Here is a 26,085-nt window from a genome sequence, read left to right as displayed (position 1 = left end):
GAGTTACTTATACTCTGAGAAATCACTTGCAATCTGAGAACTGAGCCATTGCATGTATCTTAAAACATCTTACCAGATTCTGTACCATGCACATTCTTTCACTTCTTAGTTCAGCTACAAGTCCATAGACATCCACAAAATCATGGTCATGTATATGCTGTATTAAATGGTCAAGGGCAATGTACACTCCCGTTCTTCCAACTCCGGCACTATAAGAAGTAGAGGTGAAACACACATGGAAACATTGGCACTTTTAATGAAAAAATCATGATTACAATGATACAGATTATAGTTTGATTAAATATTATTGCAAAATAATTATTCTTAGATAAGTAAAATATTGCAGATACATCACTTTTCATCATGTAAATTCTTTGTATTATCTATAATATATAATCAAAACAGAAGGAACTTTTTTTAACCTAAGTACAATTCTAGATTTATGGTAAATTTTATATTCTGGCTTAAGATTTTTACTATAATGGTAGCTACAGTATTATACCTAATTCATTATGCATCTATTATCAAACTGTGATTTATGCACTTAAACTCTTGAATATGTCTGCTGCTATATATTAAATAGGTTTCACCACAAATTTCCATCTTCTTGATCTATGCAGAGGTTCAGTGCTCCATACTGGAATTCAATCCATTGCTTCTGTTTCTAATAAACTAATCCCATCATTTAACATGATGCCATCTGTTAAAAATCTGCTTACCTGCAGTGAACAATTATGGGTGTGTTGTCATGTGATCGGCTGCCTCGAACCAGCTTTGCAAAGTGGACTAACGATGCACTTGTTTCAGGTACTCCATGTTCAGGCCAGGCAGTAAAATTACACTGACGTACCATCATACAATCTCCATGCTGTTAAGATACGCAAAGAAAAATAGTTTTTTTAAGAGTTAGAGGAGTATTTAGTTACCCTCTGAGAGGCCATCATAGTGGGATAGACTACAATTGGATTTTTTTGGTGACACTCTATTAAGATATTTCTTACCCAAGAAGATAGGCATCTAAGATGTATTGTGAACCTAAATGCCTAAATTGTTGTTTTTTTTTAGAGCAGCCTGATAAGCAGTTTAACAAGTAATTATTACTTGGAATGGAACATTAATTTTGTCCTGATTCTGTTAGTAGGACAAACTGCATTTGATACAGAATTTGAGAATCAATGGCATCAAAGAATCACTGGGAATATTATAGAAATGAGGCCACATAGTTTACTGATTCTTAAATATCAGACTTCTGAATATTTTTCATCAGTTATTGACAACTGAACTGACATATTGGGCATTGTAAAGCATTTGTAAAAGTCTCAACCAATATAATTCTGCATAATTTGACCTCACATTACTAAGTGATATTTTAATTTAATGGACATTTTCCCCCCCTTCATTATGACCCACTGTGCCCGGGTAATGAACATTTTGTCTGTTTTTGATTTATTACTCTTTCATGCCAACAAGTTAAAATAATATAGCTATGAATATACTTTCATAACTTGTTCTTTGGATTTAAATTTCCCAGAAAATAAACACTCATAATATTTTTTCATAATTATTGTTTTTATACTATAATACAACAGCAGGATAAGGCAAAAGAATACCTATTTTTTTCTAACTTTACAGAAAATAATCTGTACTGTATTAATATTGTAATCAGATTACAATTAATATTGTAATCTGACATCACAATATTGGGAATTATAAAAGCCAAGATCTATTAATCAAGAAGTGTAAGGTATGATCCTAAGAGTCAGACGTGTTGTCAGACATTATACCTGCAGACAAATTACAATTTTTCACAGAATATATGGAAGTTTAAATAAAATCTATGGCAGCCCTGAAGGTGACTTTACTTACCTTTTCAATTTTTAGATCCCTGATGGTCCAGTCTATTTGAGTATCTTCCACTAATTTAGTAATCACTATATCTCCAAAGACAGTAACTGGAATATTATCTTCAGGCCAATATTGATGGCATCTTATCTGCAGTCAGGGTGCAATATGATGGCTTATAAAATCATACCATTATTTTTATGAATGTATAATAATAATGAGTCTTCAAATACACTTATAATCCATATATTGGTAACTTACCCTCCCTTTTTCATGACATTGAGTTAGCATAACAATAGTTTTTGCTCTTGTTTCCCATACCATTCTCCAGAAATCTCCCACTGTGCCTGGTAATGGTCCTTGAGTAGCAATAAATTCATTTGGACATAAATAGCCCTAAGATAAAAATGAAACTTAGTACACATTGCTAAAGAAAAAAGAGGAAATACCATATTCAGCTATATATTCAGTAAAATATTTAATATATATTATTGCATGTTGACATTATGGTGATAAGTTACATTAGTAACTGGCATCTATTTTGTATAACATGTTATTTAAAACATGTTCATGTTTTTTCAACAATGAACAACAAACAATGCAAGCAAATATTTTGCATCCATAAGTTGAATTCATCAAGAAATAAAGATTAATATAGCTATTCCTTGCTATCTGTTTCATAATTGTAAAACTAGTAGCTCACAGATAATTGTGAACCACTTGACCTATAAGTATCTAGAGATTTTTATTTGAGAGTGTAGCTCCCAAATTCTCAAAATATTGCATTGGTTAAGAACACAGCACAATAGCTGGTCCAATCCAGTAGATTTCGAGACTAAATTGTAATACTGCAATGGTACTTAGTTGGGTAATAAACATCTGCAAGCAAACAATTAAGCTCAGGGAGCACCAAAAACTTCATAGTTCAATCCTGAACCACATACATTCTCTTTTGTTGCATAAAATAGATGCTGAAAGTACAACATATCTTTAAAAAATAGAAATATGTTATTTAATTATTTTGAATGACTTTCAGTCCAAATCAACAATACTTTTTTGGGACTAAGAAAAAAAATTAGGCATATCTCTACACATATAGTGTTTGCAGGATTGAATCTTACAAAGAAAACAAATTTCACAGTATATCCCACTATGATTATCTTTCTCCTGTATGCATCCAAAGTGGTCTGTTCCTAGCTTAAAGTGAAGGATTTGGCTTCCAAGAGCTTAAATATACCAGACAACTACTGTAGTCTGTGTGTTTAGCTGAAATATGATAACCATACTAGCGCTTAAAAGCAGAAGAAACTAAAATATTCTAGGAACTGATGGAACATGGAACATTTTCTTGAAAACTGAAATTTACAATTATAGTATAATTCAAGGTATTTAATAGGCTATTTTTGTTTTCCATATGAACTGAATGAATAAAATAAAAATCTCATAATGATGACTGAGGTTAGTCTGTAACTGTATTGTAATACAGGGAGAGAGTAAAAGAAAGTTCATGCATTTTTCCCACAAATGTATGTTTCTTTCTAAATCTCGAAGTGGCATGGAGAAGAATGCAGTTACAATTTAAAATGGTTATAAACTTACAGATACATAGCTGGCATTAATATAATCAGATCCTGGTACACAAGCATCAAGCATTAACTTCACTCGATTATTATTATCTGTGCAAAAGAAATTAAATCAAAGCATCTTTCCAAAGTTTCAATGGATGAATATATGGATAGATAGAAAATAACAGTCAGTGTATCTACAGTATGTACATATGGTGCACACACATATAAATAGATCATTTTAGGAAATATGACGTTTAATGATATGCTAACATCATACTTGAAACAACATGCCATCTCTTTACATAAATACATTCATGCATACATACATAATATCTATTAAATTTTATTTTTTTCTTTCAGTTTTATTTTTCACCATTAAAATCACCGTTGAGTTTAACAGAATCAAGCAATATACCCATTAACAAAGACTTTTAGATAAACATTTTAATTTACAACCCCTCTTCTCTCCCTCCCTTCTTCCCTTCTTCCTTCCTTCCCTCTCTCTCTGGTTTTCCCATCTCAAGTTATATATATGTGTGTGTGTGTGTGTGTGTGTGTGTGTGTGTGTGTGTGTGTGTTTTCTGAGGTTCTCGCAGGTATTTGTATGTGGAACTTTGGTTATTTGGGTTTTCTGCCAATCTTACGCGGGAGAAAACCCGAATAACCAAAGATCCATATATGTGTGTGTGTGTGTGTGTGTGTGTGTGTGTATGTATATGGTATTCAGCTTTGTTCAGGTATTTTCCCACGTCATTATAGTTGTGCTTTTAAAGTTGTAGAGACGTTTCCATCATCAGGCTTGTGAGAGATTCTGAGACATAATGGAGACCTAGAAGATGAACAGACCTATGCAACAGCTGTCCTGCCCTACATAAGAGGTACTACAGACAAAATCAGTAAGATGCTACACAGGCATCACATCAAGACTGCCTTCAAAACAGACAGAAATATAGCAGCCATCCTAAGAAACTTCAAAGATAAGATTGACCTGGAAAACCAAGGCATATATGAAGTCCCTTGCGCATCATGCCCTGCCACATACATTGGACAGACCAATAGAAGAGTAAGTACCCACCTGGATGAACACAAAAATGCAGTAAAAAAGCTGGAACACACTTCCTCACTAGTCCAACACATGAAAGCCACAGGTCATAGCATCAACTTCAATGGCACCAAAACCCTAGCTGCTATAGAAAACCCCAGCTACAGAATTATCAGAGAAGCCATAGAGATTGAAAAAAGATCTGAAAGCATGAATAAAAGAGATGACTCCACCAGACTGTCAATTATCTGGAAGCCTGCACTCACAAACAAAAAATCTCCACACCACAAGCCAAGCAAACACCTGGGCACAAACAGATCCCCCCCACAATACCTCCAGCTCAAACACACCCCAACCAGGCACCCAGATGAAATATAGCTTCCTAATAAATGATAGCTGTCCTTTTACCTGAAGCCAAGCCCCACTAAAAGCCTCCAATACAGGAAACACAATGTTGCCAGCCAATCAAAAAGCACGTCAAAACAGACAGAAGATATTAGAAACACCAATCAAGCAGAACACAGCAAACTCCAAGACCAATAAACACAGACCAAGCCTCCCAACCAATCAGGATGAAGATAAAACCATTCTAACACAGCAATAGGCTAGCACCAAATTTAAAACAGAAACAGCTGTGAAGCCTGACTCACAAACGAACACAAGAAACAAGCCTGATGATGGCAGATGAGATTCTGCCAAAACGTCGCTACAACTTTAAAAGCACAACTATCATGATGTGGGAAAATACCCGAACAAAGCTGAATACCGTACATATAGATACCTGCATATAGATACCCACAAAAACTTAAGAAAAGTATATGTCCCTATGTAGTTCTCCTGAACATATTCAAAATGGAGTATGTGATTAGTGTCCAACAGAACATATCCTGAATATTAACAAATATTGAAGTATGAAGTATCCTGGAATGGCAGAAATAAAAAAACTATGCAAAGCTTCAAACAGAAGAAGATTTAATTAAATAACCTATTTGAATCTATTCAATTATTGGATTAAAGCAGGTATCTGAATCTAACTCATGATTCATTGGGCTGCTTGGATACAGATATTTTTATTTAATATAATTGTTGAACAAAATTAATTCAAACTGATTTTGAATACTTAAACTAAATTGAAAAATCAAACTGAATCTTGGCTGAATTCATATGTTAATAAATAATGCAATAGAAGAATAGCATTTTGAGTATATGTACAAAAAAACAAAAGATAAACTCTGAGTATGTATTCTGCTACTGCTTTAGGCATATTAGCTCAGGTCAACCTGAGCACAGAATATTTCCTGAACTAGTAGCAGATAGTGGGAGCAGCTGTTCAACACTTAATAGCACAGAATGTGGCTACATTAACCAAAGAATGCCTTGTCCCCATCTCACATCACAGCTAATGCTTAAAATAATAATAGCATTTCTTTTCTTAATAAGTGAAAAATGAAGCAGTGTTGACTACAGAGGGAGACAGACTCCTGACTCCTGTGATAAAATCTATCCTGGATTTCTAAATTGCTATATATATTCACTCTGATCTTTCCTGGATCAGCTACATACACATTTACAAGTATCTTAAGAAAGCATCATCATGTTCCAAAGAAAAAGTGAGCATACCCAGAGATGGATCCAGCACTTTTAGATAACTTTATTTTACTCCATAGTACACAGCCCAAAAGAATAATTAGGATGGATTATATTACAAAGCTAAGAAACCACGAGGCTATATTATTTCCTGTCCTGCAACTGCAGTGTACAATCTGCTGCTTCAGATCTCTCTACTAATCCATAGACTCTCTGCCGGCCTAATCTGAGAAAGTCCCATGAGAGGACTTCCTTTATGATATCCTCTCTTTGCTTGAGATATAATAGACGGTTGCAGAGATGATAGTACAATGGAAGACACAATATATTCACATCACTCATCTACTTCATAACAAAAATAAAATTCTGGGATTTGAACATAAATATTTTTCTTTAGGAAATAACTAAAGAAATAGTTTCATCCATGAGATTGTATAATCAAAAAAGATACAAGCAATTTTGACATGGCAGTATTTAAATATTGATTTCAGAAAAATATAATTAGTAAAACAACTACATACATGGTTTGATGTTTGGAAAACGATTTTTAGATCTGTTCCAAGGAAGATCAGCATCAGTTAATGCAAGATCTGGAAGAAACTTGGGGAGTTCCTAAAAAAAATACATATGTTGCTATGACTTTCAGGTTACTCATATTTTCAGCAAAAAAGTACACAGGAAGCATAGTAGCATAAATACTTCCAACTAATACTGTGCCAAAATATATTTTTCTTTTTCACAATGATTTTCATTTGTATCAAGAGGCTCCAGATCTTTTATCTCATTTTCAGGTTGTCTTAGAATTAGCAAATACGTTATTAATCGTGGAAGAGGTAGTTGTAGTTTCTTATTATATTTCCTCTGCAATTTTCAAGCTGCACACATTTGTTGATCTAAATCGCTTTTCAAATTTCAGTTCCTCTGACATTTAATAGAAGTACAATCAAGGAGTCTATAGTCTGCTTGAAGGGAATTTATGGATGGACGTGGATGACAGAACAGCCTCATAAAATATGTATTAAGAACCATAAAACTGGGAGGAAGGAAGGATGGAAGGAAGGATGGAAGAGAGGGAGGGAAGGATTCCCCCCGCCCCCATAAAATGAATGGGAATAATGAGATTTGGAAGAAATTTTCAGCACATCACTTCTTACAATATAACCAATGCCCTGCCAATCTAGCCCAGTAGTGATCAACCAATTGCTTCAAGGCTTTAGTCTCCCAGAAGATCTGCCTTCAAGGACAATAGGCTTTGATCCATAATACTTCACTTATGCTTGAGTAAGACATACTAAAGATTTTACTTGAATCATTTATGCTGCATACTGTGAATATATTCAGAGAAATTGGGATGTCAGCTAAAAAGGAATGTTTCTTAAGAAAATATAGAATGAATAGCTTGTCGTTGCTGTTGTTGTTTTGTTTGAATGCAAGCAGCAATGAGAGAAAGATTTCTGTAGCAGGAATAAGGAGGATGAGTGTATGGACTCTTCTGATCACATGGAATGAGAAGCAATATGTATAAAGCACTGTTTTCCATATGTAAATATCAAATATGACCATGATTTATTGAATACTAATGATCAAAGTACATCAGATATGACACATGAAACAGCTGGAGACTGCATGTTGTGACAACTGTTGTTAACATACCAAAAATTCTTCCTGAAACTTGATGTTGTTATTTGTGCAAAGATCTTCAACATGTTGCAGAAAACGTTTCTTGCCTATTGGCCTTGAAATAAAGGAGGAAAATTCATAATTTGGGGTTTAAAATAAAGACATTTCTATTAGAAAGTTAACATACCACTTTTATGCATATAAAACAATTAAAAAGACTTAGTTTACATTTGGAACATTTTTGAAATAACAGAATTCCATCTTAAATTTTAAACTATTTATTTGACAATCTGCAACTGTTGTCTACAAACTGTTCTACAAATGTGATTACTCCTAAAGGAAATCTTTTGATATTTATGCACATTTGTAAAATCACCCTTCAATTAAAATCCACCAGATAATGTTTCTTTTGTCACACAGAAACCATTTTATACAATGCAGGGCTTTAGATACATAAAATATAGCAGTGACTTCATTCCCATAATGACATGGTTTTTAAGCCCCTAGGAGTTAAATATCCCTATATTACTTGCCAAGCTAAAACACAGACATGCAGGCTTCACCCCAGAGAGAGACAAAGCATTTCTCCAGTTACCATGCAATTAGTCATGCTTTTATGATTTATACACAGCTTGGAACTTTTTCTAATAAGTATACCAATATATCACACATTTCAATTCATCAGACTAGGCACAGTATAAAACTCAACTTACCTGATGGACTTTCTATAACTAAGTAACCTGTAACAGAGATTGTGTTAAATAAGAAGCTGTAAGTTGTGAGTTAGGCAACTTTTTGCAGTCTAATTGATTGATTCTGGACTTACCAAAGTTAGAAGTAAGGAGTCAAATGACATTAAATATTTTTGAATGATTCACTTTTTAGAAGTTCTTTAAATGATTTTAAATTCTTTTTGCAAGACAAAAGGGATAGACTGCCTTAAGAAATGTAGCAAGGCCACTATAGGTGGAAGAGGCAGTTAACATTAACTGTCTTGGCTTTTGTGAATGGTATAGTATGGTATGTGAGGTTATTTAGTCTCAATCAGCCCCAAATTAACACTATCCCTATTGCAGGTGGGGTAAATTTTTCACAATAGTTACTCCTCTCTAATCAAGCTACATGTCTTTCAGAGAGAGTTTCTAAATTCTACACTTTCTTAACCTCTACGCTTCAGTAAATGGATTCCAGTATGATGTCTCAGTTTTTAAACTACTTAGGTATGTGATAGTATATTGGTAGACCTTTCTTGATTTGGTGACCTCCTGATGTGCCTTTGAAACCAATTAACGATGAGTACCAAGGTACAATTATAAACAGCATATAAGGTGAAAAGGGAAAGCATAAAAAACATAGTAACAATGTAATAGTGGCCATTTTATTAAAATTATATTCACACATGAAACCTGATTTCAGTAGATGATTTTAAGAATTTCAGGAGGGGACCCCGTATTTTTTTTAATGTGCACACTAAAGTGTTGTGCATGGATGTGTATCATACATTCTATTTTTTTCTGCTTTTCTCTTAGGTTATTTCTCTAAAGCAGGGGTGTCAAACTTGCATTGTCACAGCATTATCATATGACATGTCACGACTTTTCCCACCTTCACTAAACCAGGCATGGGCCTTGCCAACACGCGACACATCTGGACTGTGGGCTGCGAGTTTGATAGCCCTGCTTTAAAGTACAAAGTGAGTTGCATGTATTTCACTTTGGATCATGTGATCAGAGGAATTAGCATGGAGCATAATGAGCCACTGATACCCTCAGGGACAGTCATTCCCGCAAGTTCCATGTCACTCAGGGGATTTGAAGGTGATAATGAGCATCTTGAATTGCACCTAGAAATAAACTGGAAGCCAGGACAGCTTGTCCAGTACTGGTGTGGAGGGCCAGAACTATACATGCTGCCATGTTCTGGATAGGATGTAGTTTCTGGATAGTATTCAAGGACTGCCCTGTGTAGAGCAGTAATCCAACCAGGAAGTGGTGAGGGCATGCCTGTTAGCATGCCATTTATTGATGAGTCAGATACACAGTTGCATCTTATATAAACCTAGATCTTTTATTTATTGATGCAATACAATGCTTAGGCATTATGAATATAAGTATTCTGGGTTATGAAAATGAAATATTTCAAGAATCGCATTAAATGTGGGTTTCACTTGGAACTGCTTTAAGTAGAGCTTATTCACAGGCAAGTATGTATAGGGTTACAGTCTGAATTACTGAAAGATTTGTAGACTAAGATTTTTGAAATATAATGAACATTTCTTTATAGTAGACAATCTTATGAAAGAGACTTGGATTTATTCCTATATCACCCTGCTTTACTGGCCACCTGATCTGGACAATATGTGTCACTGTTTTAAGATGGGGTTTCATTCCTTGGAAATGTATGTAAAATTTCACCATGGTATAATAAAATATCAAATTATGACATATGTAATTTAATATAACCATGAACCACTTGCATGGGAATAAGCTTCCATTTCTGGATAAAGTTTCACCAAGGATAAGAGCATGAACCTTTGCATAAGAACTATTTACTTTAAAAATACTAATCACTGACTTCTTATTCTGCTTTCCAATAGACAATCAGTGCCTGCCAACAACTAAAAGAGGAAGCTCTTGTTTAAGCAGAAAAATATTATGGAACTGGATTGGCACCCAAGCACTAAAAACTTTAATATATATCAATAAATGATATACGATTAAGACTATCAGGTTCTATAGGTTAGAATAGGCTTAAGTTGTATTGAGTAAATATATAATGATTACAGATTCACTGAGTAAAAGAAATGGTAATTTGCTAAGCACTCAGTAATAAGATTTACAGAAGCTTTGTTCAACCTGATTCTTCTGGCCTTAATGGTTAGGGTTTATCTGGTATACTTTATCTTAGAATAGCTTGAGTTACAGAATCAAGGAAAATATTATGTAGATTATTTATTTTCAACCATCCAATTCACCCAGTGCTGACATTGTAACATAACTGCAAACAACAAAACTGCAAGATATTTCAGCTTTGTGCAGGAAATAAAAATACTTTAGCCCACAAGCCTTCCATCATGTTTTGGGAAAACATTTGGCTCATCAAAGCTATTCTATATACAACAACAGTTTAGCAGAGCTTGCAATATTAATCGCATCTTGAAAGATAGATGGAGCCTTAGAGCATAGGCTCAGTTTCACTTCTAGTATGATTTTCTTCCCTGCCCAGATTCAAGTTATTTGTCTAGATATAGAATCAACAGAAGCCATTTATTTATGTTGGCAATGGTGACCGGCACTACTCTCTGGGTCAATCACTTAAAAACTGTTGGGAATTATATCTTGTTCAAAAGACCCCACAGAAATGAATATGTAGACTAAAGGCTTAACTCATAAGCAACATGAGTACTTGCAAGGAACAGCAATGGAAATGTTATTAGCAAGTTAATTAAGATCTTCATTGGTCTGTCTCTTTCAGAACAATAGAGAATAATAATTCCTTACTGAAAGTCTTTATAATTTTTTTCATTCCCACCTTTTAGATCTTAAACTATTTCATAGCAATCTTATTTAAATAAATAGGTTCCATAGACCATTTGTGAATGATCTCAGCACTTTACAAGCTTTTTACAAGTCAGAAAAATAATTTTGAAAACACATGTGTTAATTAATGTAAAGCAATGCTATTAAAATAACCCTGAATTTGTAATTTTCAGCTTCAATTTATTAGTCATTAGCTGCTGACAAATTCAAAACAAGAAAAGACCAAAGCAAACAAATAAAAATATAAGCATTTAGCCCAATCTTTCACTCTGGACTGCTTGCCTCTGTCTTTGGAATTAAGTAATGAAATTCTGTAACATTATATATTAAATAAATGCTTTGTCTGCAAGAAGGAAATCAATAGAGTTGTTATCTTATGAATCTTATAAACAAGAAGAAAATACATATAATTAAACAGGGATCAAGAATGTCATGGAAATTATAGTTTTGTGGTTTCTCCAGTTTAGTTTCTGAAGTATTATACTTAAACTCATAGTTCTGCTATTACAGATTTCTAAAAGCTCCTGAAAATTTTTCCACTAGAAATAAAATCATGTCTACATGAAAATGGCAGTCCTCGTCTCCTTCCTTCTAACATATTCTAAATGACATTTGAGCATAAGTCTGTAGGATATTTATTCTCCAACCCTATGAATTTGTGTTCATGATGATTGCTAGAATAGGTTTATCTGATTAGCCAGGGTTATCCTGGATACTCCTATGATTAGGACATTTCTATACAGAAGATTAGAATTTTAGATTTGGGGAAATTTAAAATTGCAAATTAGAAAAATTGCATTGTGAAATTCTGAATCTTGATTATCATTATTCACAATATCATCTAGAATTTGTCTTTTATTTCTAATAGGAACATTGGAGTAAATGACAATTAAACTAAAAGATGCTTTTGTTACTGGTCAATCCAAGTTTGCTAAACTTGAAATATACTGTGTATAAAGTCTGAACCCAACTCTTCTATAATTTCAGTAGAAATAAAGTATTTGGGATCTACCTAGAGGCCTTTTTTTAAAGATCATATTTGAGGATTTGCCTAGGTTGGGTGCCAGAAACCAGCAGTTCCACAGCTGCATGCACCTCTTTGGGCCCCCTGCTGTGGCTTTCTGTTGGCTGAATCCACCACTGGATGGCCTCACCCTCCCCTCCCAGTCACTCCTCACCTGGCCTGAGAAGATAAGGGGGATGGTGTGGGATGGAGACTTACATGTTGCTCTCGCAGCAGAGTTAAATTTAGTGCGCTTCACAATGGGGGAGATGCTGTCCCCTCCTCCTGGAACCCATTACAACATGGAGCATTGGCTGCATCTGGGCGGGCCAGTTCTTGGGGCTGCGAGCAAGTCACACATCTGCCTGAGTGACTGTGGTGCATGTAGCACCAACAAGGCCAGAAGAAGTGCCCGCAAGATAAGGCAAGTAGGCAAGGGGCACTTCACTCCTGCTCTGGAATATAGAGCAGGTCTCCATCCCTTTACCTTCTCAGGCCAGGCAAGGAGTGATTGGGACGGGAGGGTGAGGGGTGGGGCCAGCCAGTGGTGGGTTCAGCTGACAGGGGGCCACAGCTGGTGGATGAAAGAGCTTCACTTATCTGGGAATCTGAAATGACTCTTGATTTAAATCATTTGGTAAAAAGCACCCAAAGAAGAAAGAACAACATCAGCAAAACAATAACAACAAGCCAATCCTCCCCTGTTTTTGGAAATGGTTCAAGAGGGAACACACACATACGCTCACACAGGCGAGAGAGGGTGGGAGAAAGAGAGAAATGGAGGCAGAGATGAGAGAGGGAGGGAGAGGGAGGACAGAGATACCTGCTTCCCACAGAAAACACCGGGAGCCACAAAACCTGGGTAGGCGTGGCTGGGGGAGGATCATGTGACTGAGTGGGAGTGAGTGACATTGAGTTGGCCATGCCCACCCAGGTTTGGTGGCTCCCAGTGTTTTATTTTCTGGGATACAGGACCAAATAGCTCTTTGAGTGTTTAAGGTTGCAGATCCCCTGGCCTAGGTCTTCGCAATGTTATTTTGTTTACAGTGCTTTAACAACAATACCAAAAACACATACAAACAATGCTTCCTCTTCTCTCATACTTATTTTTGGTCATAGTGTGAGCCTTTCGCTTATATATTATTTCCTGAAGGCTCTTTTTGTTGCATTATACGCTTTCAATTGTTGTTGTATTTATAAAACAGCAAATGGATTTATCCAAGGCAGAGTACCAAACACCATATCTTGGGGGAGTGGTGGGCGGTCAGGCTAGATATAGGACATTATGCTGAATCATGCATGTGCTATTATAGCACTAATAATGATTAAATTTGTTTTTATGTCATCAGGAAAAACCCTGCATTGTCTCTGCACGATATGAAAACCAATGTCATAACTAGCAAACTGATACAAAATTAATCTGCAGTGCTCAGAAAAATATTATTTCAAATAAAAATCAGCATAATCTAGGATCATACAAGTGAACACATCACACTGGAAGCCACACATTGAATCTTCAGCCATGCAGTAACTTACTGGATGATAAATATCTCCTTGCGTCTGAAGAAAAAAGAGGAATATCTGGAAACAAAACCCACTTGTAATTAAGTACTCAGATAGAAACCAGCTTTGTTATTCAAATGAACAGTTGTTTATGATAATATGCACTATTAAGATAGAAAAGTACAAAACTGGCAGGGCTAAAAGAGCTTTCTGACTGCCTGCTAAAATGAAAGTTTTCTGTTGTTGACTATTTGTTTATAAACAAGCCATCTATTAGTTTATTTATACACATCGATCTTACAATGGGTGAATGGGCAGTGCACAAAGGATTAAAACCATCAAAGTATGATGCAAAAATATAAATCTAAACTAACAGTTTAGTTTAGATAATATGTAACTTAGATAGATAATATGTAACTTAAGTATATTAATCCGTACAGATCAAATCCAACAACAGAGCGGCTTTAATTTCTTGTTCCTACTGCCTGGGGAAAGATCCTGGTCATTAATGCATTAGTTAAAATGTCAAGCATTTCAATGATTACTTATGCATGATGGGGCACATTTATTTATTCCCAAAAAATATTTCTTTACTTTCAAATTCCAAAATGTTGCCCCTTCACTTAAAATAACCTGACAGTATAGTATTAAATTCAATTCAATAGCTGAGATCTTTGTTCTATGCTATTATTTGAAGTAATGATATTTATTGAGGAAGGATAGCTAAACCATTAGTTTTTCTGCTAATTCATCTGTTAAATTGATGTATTTTTTCAGGAATGGTAACATGAAGGCTGCTAATTTAAAAGTTAGAGTTGTGAATTTAGATTCCTTCATTTAAATAGGAGTTACTGTGTTTCCCTATCCTGAAAATAAGCCTACCATGTTTTTGTGCATGCACCTAATATAAGCCTTACCCCCCCCAAAAAAAATAAGCCCTACTTAAGTGCCTGCACAGCTGGTCATTCCATTTGGGTGTTTGTGGGGCTGTGGCCGCAAGGCAATGCAGAGGGTGGAGCTGCCCCACACTGGTTTACCTCAGGGCCCCCAGAGCTGAGGTGGCTCCTCCTCCTCCTTCTAGCAGGACCTCACGTGGCGACCGGTCCATTTCTTCTGCTTGCTCGCAGTTGCAATGGAGCAGGAGGCAAGCGATGTATTGGTCCTGCAGCTGTGAGGTGAGGCAGCTGTTGGGGCATCGATGGTCGGGCTGCAGGGGTCCTGAGGTAAGCCAGTGTGGGGCATGTCAGGCAGCTCCACCTCACAGTGACAACATTGGCATGCCACATGGCTTCCTGCCCCACTGTGAGCAAGCAGAAGAAGTGATCTCCCTAGAAAATAAGCCTGGTGCTTATTTTGGAGCCCAAAAGAAAATAAGACCAGGTCTTATTTTGGGGAAAACACAGGTATCTCCATTCTGCCCAGAATAGGAAGCCATTTAAATTTGTGAAATAAATCAATATAATTTTTGGAAAAAAAATGTAAATGAAATTTCCACATTAAACTTCTTTAATACTGCAACATATAACATGGTCATATTAGAAACATAGTCAAAATATTTGCTGGTCAAGATCTACAATGTAATTTGGAATTAGTGGTTTTCAATCTCTTTATGTGGACAGCTATACCAGTAGGAAAGATTTGGGGAGCCATCACATAAAACATGGCAATGTAGCATCAGCAGGCATCCTGGCATAATTTCTTGTCTTCTTTCTCAGGTATACATAAAACTCCCAAATTATATAATAGTAAATTCAGAAAGTTTAAGTTGCCAAAATCTTGGGAGGATCACCTAATTGTAAGAGCTTGTTGTATTCTGGCACAAATGATAGCAGCAATATCTCACTAAGTTAAGTAAAAATATATTAACATATGTTTTCCTTCTAGGTAAATTCATTAGAATTAATGACAAAAAATCTTCAACAGAAGATGCTGCAGAAACACTTTTGAAGAGTAATGTAAAATATTTTGACATTATTTTTATAAATAAAAGTATATTATTATAATCTAGCCATTTAATTTTCTTCCTTCATTCTTCTACTTAAATCTCAGAACAATCTGGTAAAGAAGTTTAGGTTGAAATAAGCCATACAGTGAAAATTATGACTATTCATGAATTCTGATCTCCTGAAACAAATCCAGAATCTGTGTATCATACTATCTATAGCCTGAACTTGATTGATGGATTTTAGAGGACTATCAGATAGCAGAGAACAATATGTTATTGCATTACTTTGAGACCAACAATATATCGGAGCATTATTAGTGCCTTTACATTTCTGTATCAAAAACACTTCAGCTCAGGGATATAATGTGTAATAACAGGACATGATACATAAAGGCAGCCTTCTCTCTTATCCCAACATGGAGAAGACCAAATGATTATCTAAATTCCTGACAGAAGTGTCTGGAGGTCACCCTTTGAAAGAGGATCTTTGTGACCTGTGCAAATAAGAATACCGCAAATACTTCTAAACAAGTAAAAGGTCACGGTAGGGTCATGGCTTAAGACCCCCAGAACTACTGTTTTGCCTAAAGAGTTTGCTTACCGTGTAAATCTTTCATCCTTCATATCCAGGTCTGCCACTGTGATCAACTGGTCCAGTTTAAATTTAGTGTCAATAATTTCTGCATCCCGCGGAGAATATGTACCCCCTTCTTTTTGCTTTTGACGAATTCTAAACCAACACAAAGGATATTGAATAAGATGCAATATTTAATGTTATTCATAAACCTCAACCTCACTGGAGCATTTTTGAAACATGTTCTCCAATGCATAACTATAAAGAATGGATTTTAATGTAACACATTCCAGGTGATTTTGCATAGTATTACACTTTACAAAGTCCTTGAAATATGGAAACTATGCTATAACTATTCAATAAAAGGAAAATTTATTAATGCTTGTTATTTTTTATATTTTAAATTTTGGACATGTGGTATCATAACAAAGATTTGCACTCCAAATAGATAGCAGTTTTTCATTTATCTGTATACAATAAAAAATAATGTTTCAATTTTAGCAGTATAGCAACAAATAAAAAAATATATCAATGATGCTACAAGAAATAACTCCTAACCTCATTTTTTGCTATTACATCAGCTGTGTGTACCCTGTTTCTCCAACAATACGGCCTCCCCCAATAGGAAGTCCCAGCATGTATTATAGGCATGAAATGAAATTAAGCCCCTCCCCCCAAATTAAGGCCTATATTAAAACATGCAAAAGGGGGGGGGGAATGGTGGGGGGGCTTGCTGTTAAAAAGTACTTCTGTTGCACACCCGGATATGGTGCTGCCTGCATTGACCACAATACGAAGTGCCCCACCAATGCCGAGGTCAACATCCCAGCTGTCGCCGCCCGCCCACCCGAAAATGCAAGGGGGGGAATTAAGTCACCCCCGAAAAGACGACCTAGCCATTTTTTTGAGGCTCAAAAAAAAAAAAAAGACCCGGCCTTATTATATGAGAAACACAGTACCTGGCTATAGTCATACTGATTTCTCCTGTCAGAACAGGTCAGGTGGCAGGGATTGGAATGGGCCAAAAATGGGGAACTCTGAGGTTGAAAATGGGGTGTGTGGAGGCCAAAAACGGGATGCGGGGGCTGAAAATGGGGCGTGCAGAGGTGGCAATAAGCGATGGCAATCCCTGCAGCCTGAAACAGCTGATCGGCAGGCCTAACCAACCAACAATCAGCTACTTATGCTAATCAGGCTGTGCTGGAGCTGACCAGGCTCTTTGGTGTTTGCTGCAAGGAGGCAAAGTGCTGGGAGGCGAAGGCCAGTGGGTGGGGGCCGGCAGGTGGGTGGGGCTTCAGCAACATCTAAGACACACAGATATTTCCACCCACTTTTTGGGAGTGGTGGAAATGCATCTTATACACCGAAAAATACGGTATATAAATGTGCTGTTATGCATGACATTTTAATGTCTTTCAGCAATATTCATTTCTATCCACAGATCCCAGACAGTATAACCCACTGCCTTTCTACCAGCATATTCATATCTTTAGATTTCTCCATCCATTTTCTCTTTAGTAAACTACCAAATTACACAAATTCACCTCGTTGCTCTAATTTTTAATCATTTATGTATGCTTTGTAATTTCCCCTCTTTGTGGTTTTCCTGCCAAAGACAACTTGATTTTGATTAAGTTTCAGACACACACTCCTTGTTGCATCCTGCACTGTCTAACATTCTTTGCAAATTATTCAATTCAAAGTAATATCTACATTTTTTTTCATACAAGATTCTTACTGCTTCTTCTAGCAATCAATATGCTTTCACTCTTGTTTTCTTTCACCCCACCCACCCCACCCCACCCCACGATCTACTCTTGCAACTACCAAAAATTGGTTTGGGTTGTATTAGGAACAGAGAACGAAGAGATTGGCATTTTACTTATTTCCCTAAATAATGTATGTTACAAATTCCACAGAGTGTAGCAAGACCTGCAAGGAAAGACATTTTTTGCAGGACAAGAAGTGGCACTTCTTGCCTTCTGCCTCTGAAAGCTCATACACTAGACCTCAGTCATGATAGTCTTTAATGCTGTTTGCTGATTAGGTTTCTATACAATGCTTATAATTGTTGAATAAAGTTTATGACCTCTTGTTATAATATATTCCTTGCTGGATACAAAGTTATAACAATACATAATTATTTATCAATGAATTTAAAAATGCAATTCTTTTTAATTAATAAATAATTCTACTGCTAAAACTTAAAAGGTATCTCTTGTACCTAGATAAGATACTTACCTTGCAAATGCATAAATTACAGCCACAAGGAGAACAATAGAGAGTATACATAAAGTAACTGCAAGTATTATTTCTACGGCTCTCTCAGACAGCCCATCACCTGTAATGTAAAGTCAGTTGTATATTAGGATTTAAATTCTAAACTATTATTTGAAATCATACACTAGTTATTACAATTGCTTCCTGACCATTGCTGCATATAATCATAACGGCACTGATCAGTACTAATAGGTGCACCAGTAAATTTGGTAGCCTTTCTGAGAACTACCTCTTACCAATAATTTTTTACAGCCTAAAAATGAAGTATCTTATTAAATGGCATGAACATTACAAAATAAATGCAAGTGACCCTAGAGCAGGGGTTCCAATCCCTAATCTGTCGACTAGCACCAGTCCACAGCATGTCAGCAACTGGGCCACACAAACAAATGAAGCCTAATCCACGGGATGTGAGCAGCCCCCTCCAGCCCATAGAAAAACCTTACTCTGTGGAACCGGTCCCTGGTGCCCAAAAAGTTGGGGTCATTGCCCTAGAAAAGCGGTGTCAAACTCACGTCATCATGGCAGTGTGATGTGATGTATCGGGGCTTTTTTCCCCTTTGCTAAACCAGGCAGGGGCGGGGCCAGCACATGATGCATCTAGTCCAAGGGTTTGACACCCCTGCCCCAGAGGAACTCAAATGAGATTACATATATAGGCAGAGTGACTAAGATAAACGGGAGATGTGAAAGTCAATGGTCAATGCAGCCCTGTACCTTTGATGCAAAGGAGTTATCTTTATAACAACAGGGATACAAGTTCACTAAGAAGTTTTAAAAATGATTTGTACATTTCTAATAAATAGACATTTGTGATGAAACATTCCTTACCTAAAGTTTTGATGGGATCTGAATACTCTGAATCTGTATATTGACCTCTGATATTTGTTGCTCTGAACTTAAATCTATAAACAGCAAACACATAACATTACACACACATACACATACACACACACACACACACACACACACACACACACACACTTTATAAGTATACAGCATATAAATTGTATATATAAATTAAAGACACCATCCCTGTAGCTTGTGACATGCTTTGCAGCTCTTTGGATTCAAAGGAAAATGATTTGGGGCATGATTGAGCATTGTAGACCTACATCTGCGGGCAATTCAGATGTGTCTTTTTCTCAAATTGCATTGCAGCTGTAAAGGGCAACTATGAAATTCCAGGGAAATGTGCCAGTGCTTTAAGAAGATACCAACTATTCCTGTGTGAATATCCCCACATGCTCCAAGCCATTAAAAGCTGCTACAAAATCCTGCATTTTTTCAAATTAATTGTTATTAAATAAAATTTTACAAAGTAAAAACAGCACAAATTTAAATAAAGGAAAAAGTAAAGTGATAAGTAAATAGAAAAGAAATGAAAGAAAAAACACAAAAAAGAAAAAGATATAAAGAAGTGGTTTCCGATATTTAAACAGCTCTAAATTCATTTATATTTTATATTCTCTCTCTAACGTTACATTATGGCTAATATCTTTCCATGTTCTACCTTTCTAATCCTCATATGTATATCACTATTTACTTTTTTTTGCATTTTCAAGTTCTAAAGAGTTTCTAATCACTAACAAATATAGATACGGTCTTTTCTTAATTAAACATGTAAATTTTCTCACCTCTGCAAATTATTCCAAAAATGCAAATAATATTTTATTGTAAATTGCCCAGAATCACCCAGGTGAGATGGTATAAAATAAATAATACTTACACATATTGCTTTTTGGGTTTCAGTGGTCCATTACAAATTTTTTCTTCACTTCCTGGTATCATACAAGTGCTATCAGCCCCTATTACATAAATATCTTCTTTGGTGCTCACTCCTTCACTCCCTTTTATACATGGAGGATTTGGAAAGCCTTCATTTACCAAATAAGGTCTTGCTTTATTAAAGTAAGCATCATACCATTTGGTGATATTGTCGTCATTCTGAACTGAATTCCCAAAAAAGAGCAGTGATATATAGGCAATAATTCCTGCTTGTTCTCTTCTTTTATTATTTATCAGCTCTATTTGTGCATTTGTTACTCTTTTAAGGTAATGAATCTGATAAATTATAGTGCAGCACACAAAAGCATACAGTTACAAATTTATTAGTCTTTAAGATGTATAATATTCTGTTAAATAATTAAAAAGAATTGTAATTTTATCTATGTATAACTACCTTAAATACTTTTATCTCCTCTCCTAAATAAAAAGGATAACATATGACTCCAAATAACACCAATTGTAATGGGGAAAAACAAATATTGAAAGCACTTATCACAAAGTTTGAATAACTTGATATGATTCTCATACCACAATGTCCTCATTTAATTTATTTATAGTGTAATACTAAAATTATCTACTCAATTACTTTGAAAAAAAGATTATTCATTAATAAATGAGGACAGGGCTGCTATTTGATTAAATATAATACCCCATGTTTCAGAGGACCTAATATCACAAAGGGCCATAAAATTTATATATTTATATCTTGAGTTTGAAAAATGGAGTAAAACCAATGGCAAGAAGATAATCTACAAATTTTCTGTTGCTAATTTTCCCACTCAATTCTTCTGCTCATTCGAATAGGATACCTTCTATGAATCACATTCTTTTTGCCATTCATTTTCATTTATAATCCAAAATGTAGCTCATGAAGAACTCCAAAATTCAGAAATCTCCATCAGCAAGTAAAACAAATAGAGGTTAAGAAAAGGTAGAAATAGAAAGAAGATTCATAAATTCCTTTTAAGAAAAACAATCCGTACCTCCTGCTTCTGCAACAAGAATTTGTATTTTCTTAATAGGCCCATGATCATCATTATAGTAGCAAACTGGCATGTGAATAGTAATTGTAGTGGCCGTGACAAGTAATGTTCCACTAGTGTCATAAACCGGTGCTGGCTTTTTACTAGGTCTTGGTGGTTCTGTTTTGAGACAAATAAATGCTACAATGCTTTCCAGTTAAATGTGCTCACAAATATTTTAAAGTTACTATTCAGATAACTACCCCACTAGAGAAAGCTCCTAGATTTATAGCAAACCCCATCTCCCCATCTCACTTTCCCCTTCACTGATCTTTTTTTCTCACAAGGTTGTATTTGCATTGTTTTCTTTTTCATTGTCTATTCTATACCTTACTACTGTTATGTTTACAGAGCTTTTCATTTCTCCATTTTTATTGTTGTAAGTTGCCTAGGGTAGCCCCACAGCGAGATAGATGGCAAATAAATTTAATAAGCAAACAAGCAAACAAATAAGTACTACTGAATTGAATCATAGCCATTTTATGATCCTACCAAAAGAGATAATTCACAAATTGTAAATCAATAGCTATTTGTTTTGCTATCCAAGCACTTCTAGTTATTTCTTTTTTTAAGATATGGAATTGTGCTTATTTATCTTTGCACAACTGAAATTATTATTGAATTATATTACTATGGTAGAAGTTGTGCAAATAAAACTGAGATATGTTTCACAAGAAACTGGAAAATATGAATCTCATTCACAACACTATTTATGTACAAAATTTATAGGGCTATCCATATTATTCTTGCCAAAACAGGTTTCAAGATATTTTAATTCCTATTATTATTTGAATTCAACTTATACTGGATTAATGGAACATTTGTTTTAATAAACTTGTTCAGGATTTCAGTCTTTGTATACTTTAACAAATTACTCGAGTCAGTATTGTGCCACTTTTGTAAGATCTAACTTTATTTTGATAACTTGCATTATAATACAATAAAAATAGTACCATTAGTTATGACCAGACAGAGAATAAAACAAGATATATGCTTATTAAATTCTAGTAACGTGTATAAAAATCCAAATGAAAGCAAGCTGATGTTATATTTCTGCAGTCACTCATTTTACTATTTATAATAGTTTACCTTTAATATCTGTTGTTATTTTAAGCTGAATCTTTGGTCCTGCACCAGCACTATTGATTGCATACACCTAAACAAATAAAACAGTCTTTAACATGTTTAGTCTAACATTAATTAATGCATCAATAAAATTATATTTCACAATATATCTATAGGAATACACACATAACATAAAAAGTACATGGAAAAATAAGATTTTATTCTGAACATACCAATAACTTCATTTAAGCCAATGGGTCTTACTTCTATGTATGGAGCAGTGATTTTTCTTTTTTGCTAATCATTTTTCATTATATATTTTGTCAACTTTAAGATTATTGAAATAAAATTAAAATAGGAAATCCAATTACATTCATTTGTTTTATAGATCTCTAATCAACAAGGGTCCATTGGAGCTGGGCAGCCAATTAATTTAAATATATAAATTAAAATGAATAAATAAATAAAGCCTATTCAGTTTTTTATATTTAATTTAAACTTATTATTGATTGTGGAGAAAAAGAGTTCAACTTACACTGATATTATATGTGTGTCCTCCTTTTAAACCCTCTATCATGGCAGTGATTGACTTGTTTGTTCTGTCTATAATGCTTAAATTATAAACCTGAAAGATGTCTATATCATCATCTTTATATACCATAGCTTGATATACTTGAATATTCCCACTGAGTTCAGAGGGTGGTACAAACATCACTTGAAATTTTGTTACTTCATCTGGTATCTTCTGAAAAGTTATGTTGTTAAGTGGGTCCCTGGGCACTAGAAAAAATTAATAGCTGATGAGACAGTTAATTAAAATATTGCAAAGCATATCTAGTCTAAAAGATTAGATCTTATGGACTTTTTGCATAAAAATGATAAAAATGAAGTTGCAACTTATGGTTTTGGCAATTCAACAGGATAGATTATAGAAAGAAGAGAGTCATGATGTACTTCATGATTAAAGAGGTATAAAGAGGTTAAAATATATTTATATTTATAAATGATGTGAAGCATCAGAAGCCATTTATACTTTTTTTCTTACTTTTCTACTTTTCTTAACATTTCTTTTCTTACAAATTTTGCTTTTTCTTTGAGTTCTTTCTTTTTCTTTTTTTTTCTTTGAAAAAGCAATTAAATAGAATCCTAATTTCTTAATGAAAAAAATTGTGGCATAGATTTTTAAAAAGACCTTAAGAAACAAAATCTATAGTGAATTTGCCTATACTATATTGCATTTGGGAAAAATATAAAAATACTGGGTGTTTTTTATATTCAACAGATTGACCAAGGCTTAAAGTGGAAGATAATAGCTGATAATATAAGCTCCCCTGTGATATTAAGTTCCAGGTAAATCAAGAAAAGATTACATGGTTCACTTTTCTTTTCAAAAGAAAAACAGATAAGCTGAAAGCTTTAATGGCAGCGAGGGGGTTGTAGTTAGATTTTTTTTCTCTATGTGATATGACACTGTATGGAATACTTTGTTGTTTTAGAGAAGTGTTTAAAAATATTTATGCTTCAAAAATTTTTTTACAGCTTTGGTTGTAGTTTGCTTTGTAATGTTTATACACTCGGGTAGTTAATAAAATGAACAAACAGAATGAGCAACTTACCTGCTTCAAAAGTGGAAACAATAATGGAAGAACTAGACTTGCCTTCAGTATGTGCAGTCTGAACATCTTCTACAAAAGCAGTGACTACTATGGAATACCTTGTAAATGCTCTCAATCCTGAAATACTGAGGGTTTTATCCTCATAATTTGCTTTGACAAATGAAGCTTGATAGTAATCTGTATCCACCTGTACCAAGCAGGTACAAAAGCATAATGTTTATTAGATTATTCATAAGAAACTATGTGTGATATATCATCAAGGGAAAACTGAGTTAACAGGTCTGAATGGCCATCTACCTGTGCAAGGATAAAAAAGCACAGAGCATGTGTGGGGTGGGTAAATTTAACAAATAACACAAACAGACACAGCATGCATAATGACTTTGTCATGCTTTTTTATCCCAGTACTAATGCAATAAATTTTCTTTAGATCTTGTGTATGGCTATATAGTGGGGAATCTTTGGGGAACCTTTAATCCAGAAATCATTGGCATAATTTTCCAGATATTTTTCTGTGAGAATACTTTGTAATGCATAAAATTGGAGATTCATCATGCTTTTTGCTGTCTTGGTTTTTACATCTAGCAGTCTTAGGACCCAAAATCACAAAATACTCTATTTCATTATTGTTCCATTAAACAGTAAATAGAATAAGTACAGATTATACACAATTTCTACACTTGATTGCTTCTAAAGGATTGCAACTGTATAGATCATCAAGCTGCAACTGAATATTTAAATACATCTGCAGATGTTCGGTTTATATGTGATATATGTAATGTCCAAAAATAAAAAATGATAATATTGCAGGACTGATTCCTAAAGTATAAGTAGATGAAATAGAATAATTTAAAGACTAAAGGATGAAATGTAGTCAGATAAACCTATGGAATTGATAAAGGATCTTTGTACACATAATAGATTTGCAATGTGGCATCTGAGATTTTGTGGTATATTTAAAACTAAAACATATTGAGCAAGCCTGGGTTTTGGACATCTGAACTAGAAGGCTTTGCTTATCTTAATATTGGAATCCAGTTGTACATGCATAAAGTCAAAATGTTCACCAGAGGCATGATTATTTTTATAAGGTGGGATTCTGTTTCAGAAGAATCCACACGGGATCTCCGTTTCAGGTGGATAAATCAGTGATGGAATTAGAAAAGGTCACAGAAATAGAATGTAACAGAACATTTCATAGAAATGAACAACAAAACATTTACACGTTTGTCATATTCCAATATTCTTTTCTATTATGAATCGGGACAAAAAGAAAAGAAATGTCTACAGTAGCAGTCCCATAGGGTCATATCTACTGAAGATGCAGCTGCTAAGAGACTAAGATAGTTTAAGCACATATTTTATTTGACAGATGTGCTTTAGTGTCCCCACTGAGAGTTAACCTTAAATAAAGATTCTGATGTACTAAACAGATAGTGATTTCCTGGGATGACTATCAAGGGACAAAGTATTTCTTCATATATCACTGCTCATTATAACAACATAGGACATAATAAGATTTCTTACATTTTCACAATGCTAAGCTTTGTGCTCTGTTTGACGCAGACTATTTCCCACAGATGACTAGCTAAAGTCATTTAATTATCATTAACTTTTTCCTAGTATGTATGTGTTTACACACAATACACACAAATGTGCATATTCAGCTTAAGAATAATACTGGGGATAATATGATGCAGTGAATAAAAAGCATTCAGAAGACTTGGTTTTAAATCCTTACTTAGTAAAGTACCACACTAGGTGGCCAAAGGCTAGCCTCAAAAGAATTGAAGTAAATCATATGTGTTAAAGGGGGCCGAAAAATGCAATAAAAATGATGTAGGGTTGGTCATCACTGAAAAGCAAGAAATACTTGATCCTTAAACAAACAAGAAAATGAAAAGAATTAAGAGAAAGGAAGGAAGGAAGGAAGGAAGGAAGGAAGGAAGGAAGGAAGGAAGGAAGGAAGGAAGGAAGGAAGGAAGGAATGCTATTAGAAGCAAAATGGTATCACCCCTTTTTATTTTGATTCAATCCACTCTTGGCTTTTAACCTTGCCTACTAGGAATCTTCCAAACAGATATTACTGAG

General features: G+C 34.8%; 1 protein-coding gene across 2 annotated transcripts in view; it reads right to left on the bottom strand.

Annotated features, from left to right (window-relative positions):
* The window catches only part of PTPRQ (protein tyrosine phosphatase receptor type Q), a 105,991-nt gene that overhangs the window by 3,612 nt on the left and 76,294 nt on the right, over positions 1 to 26,085 (bottom strand). The window contains exons 45-61 of one of the 2 annotated variants that reach the window (XM_087934505.1): positions 23,995 to 24,181; positions 22,914 to 23,158; positions 22,403 to 22,469; positions 21,275 to 21,433; positions 20,233 to 20,455; positions 19,335 to 19,408; positions 18,465 to 18,564; positions 16,251 to 16,379; positions 13,738 to 13,782; positions 8,373 to 8,399; positions 7,693 to 7,774; positions 6,561 to 6,651; positions 3,442 to 3,518; positions 2,104 to 2,238; positions 1,867 to 1,992; positions 720 to 868; positions 74 to 209 (exon numbers count right to left, since the gene is read on the bottom strand). In XM_087934505.1, the coding sequence (XP_087790631.1) occupies positions 74 to 209; positions 720 to 868; positions 1,867 to 1,992; positions 2,104 to 2,238; positions 3,442 to 3,518; positions 6,561 to 6,651; positions 7,693 to 7,774; positions 8,373 to 8,399; positions 13,738 to 13,782; positions 16,251 to 16,379; positions 18,465 to 18,564; positions 19,335 to 19,408; positions 20,233 to 20,455; positions 21,275 to 21,433; positions 22,403 to 22,469; positions 22,914 to 23,158; positions 23,995 to 24,181 (2,052 nt within the window). The remainder of the gene's footprint in view (positions 1 to 73; positions 210 to 719; positions 869 to 1,866; positions 1,993 to 2,103; positions 2,239 to 3,441; positions 3,519 to 6,560; positions 6,652 to 7,692; positions 7,775 to 8,372; positions 8,400 to 13,737; positions 13,783 to 16,250; positions 16,380 to 18,464; positions 18,565 to 19,334; positions 19,409 to 20,232; positions 20,456 to 21,274; positions 21,434 to 22,402; positions 22,470 to 22,913; positions 23,159 to 23,994; positions 24,182 to 26,085) is intronic. The other variant, XM_087934506.1, reaches the window with a different exon arrangement.

This window comes from Pseudonaja textilis, chromosome 5 (genome assembly GCF_049901715.1).
Source record: "Pseudonaja textilis isolate UNSWEBS1 chromosome 5, rPseTex1.2, whole genome shotgun sequence".
NCBI classification, from domain to species: Eukaryota; Metazoa; Chordata; class Lepidosauria; order Squamata; family Elapidae; genus Pseudonaja; species Pseudonaja textilis.
This window is presented reverse-complemented; position numbering and strand designations above follow the sequence as displayed.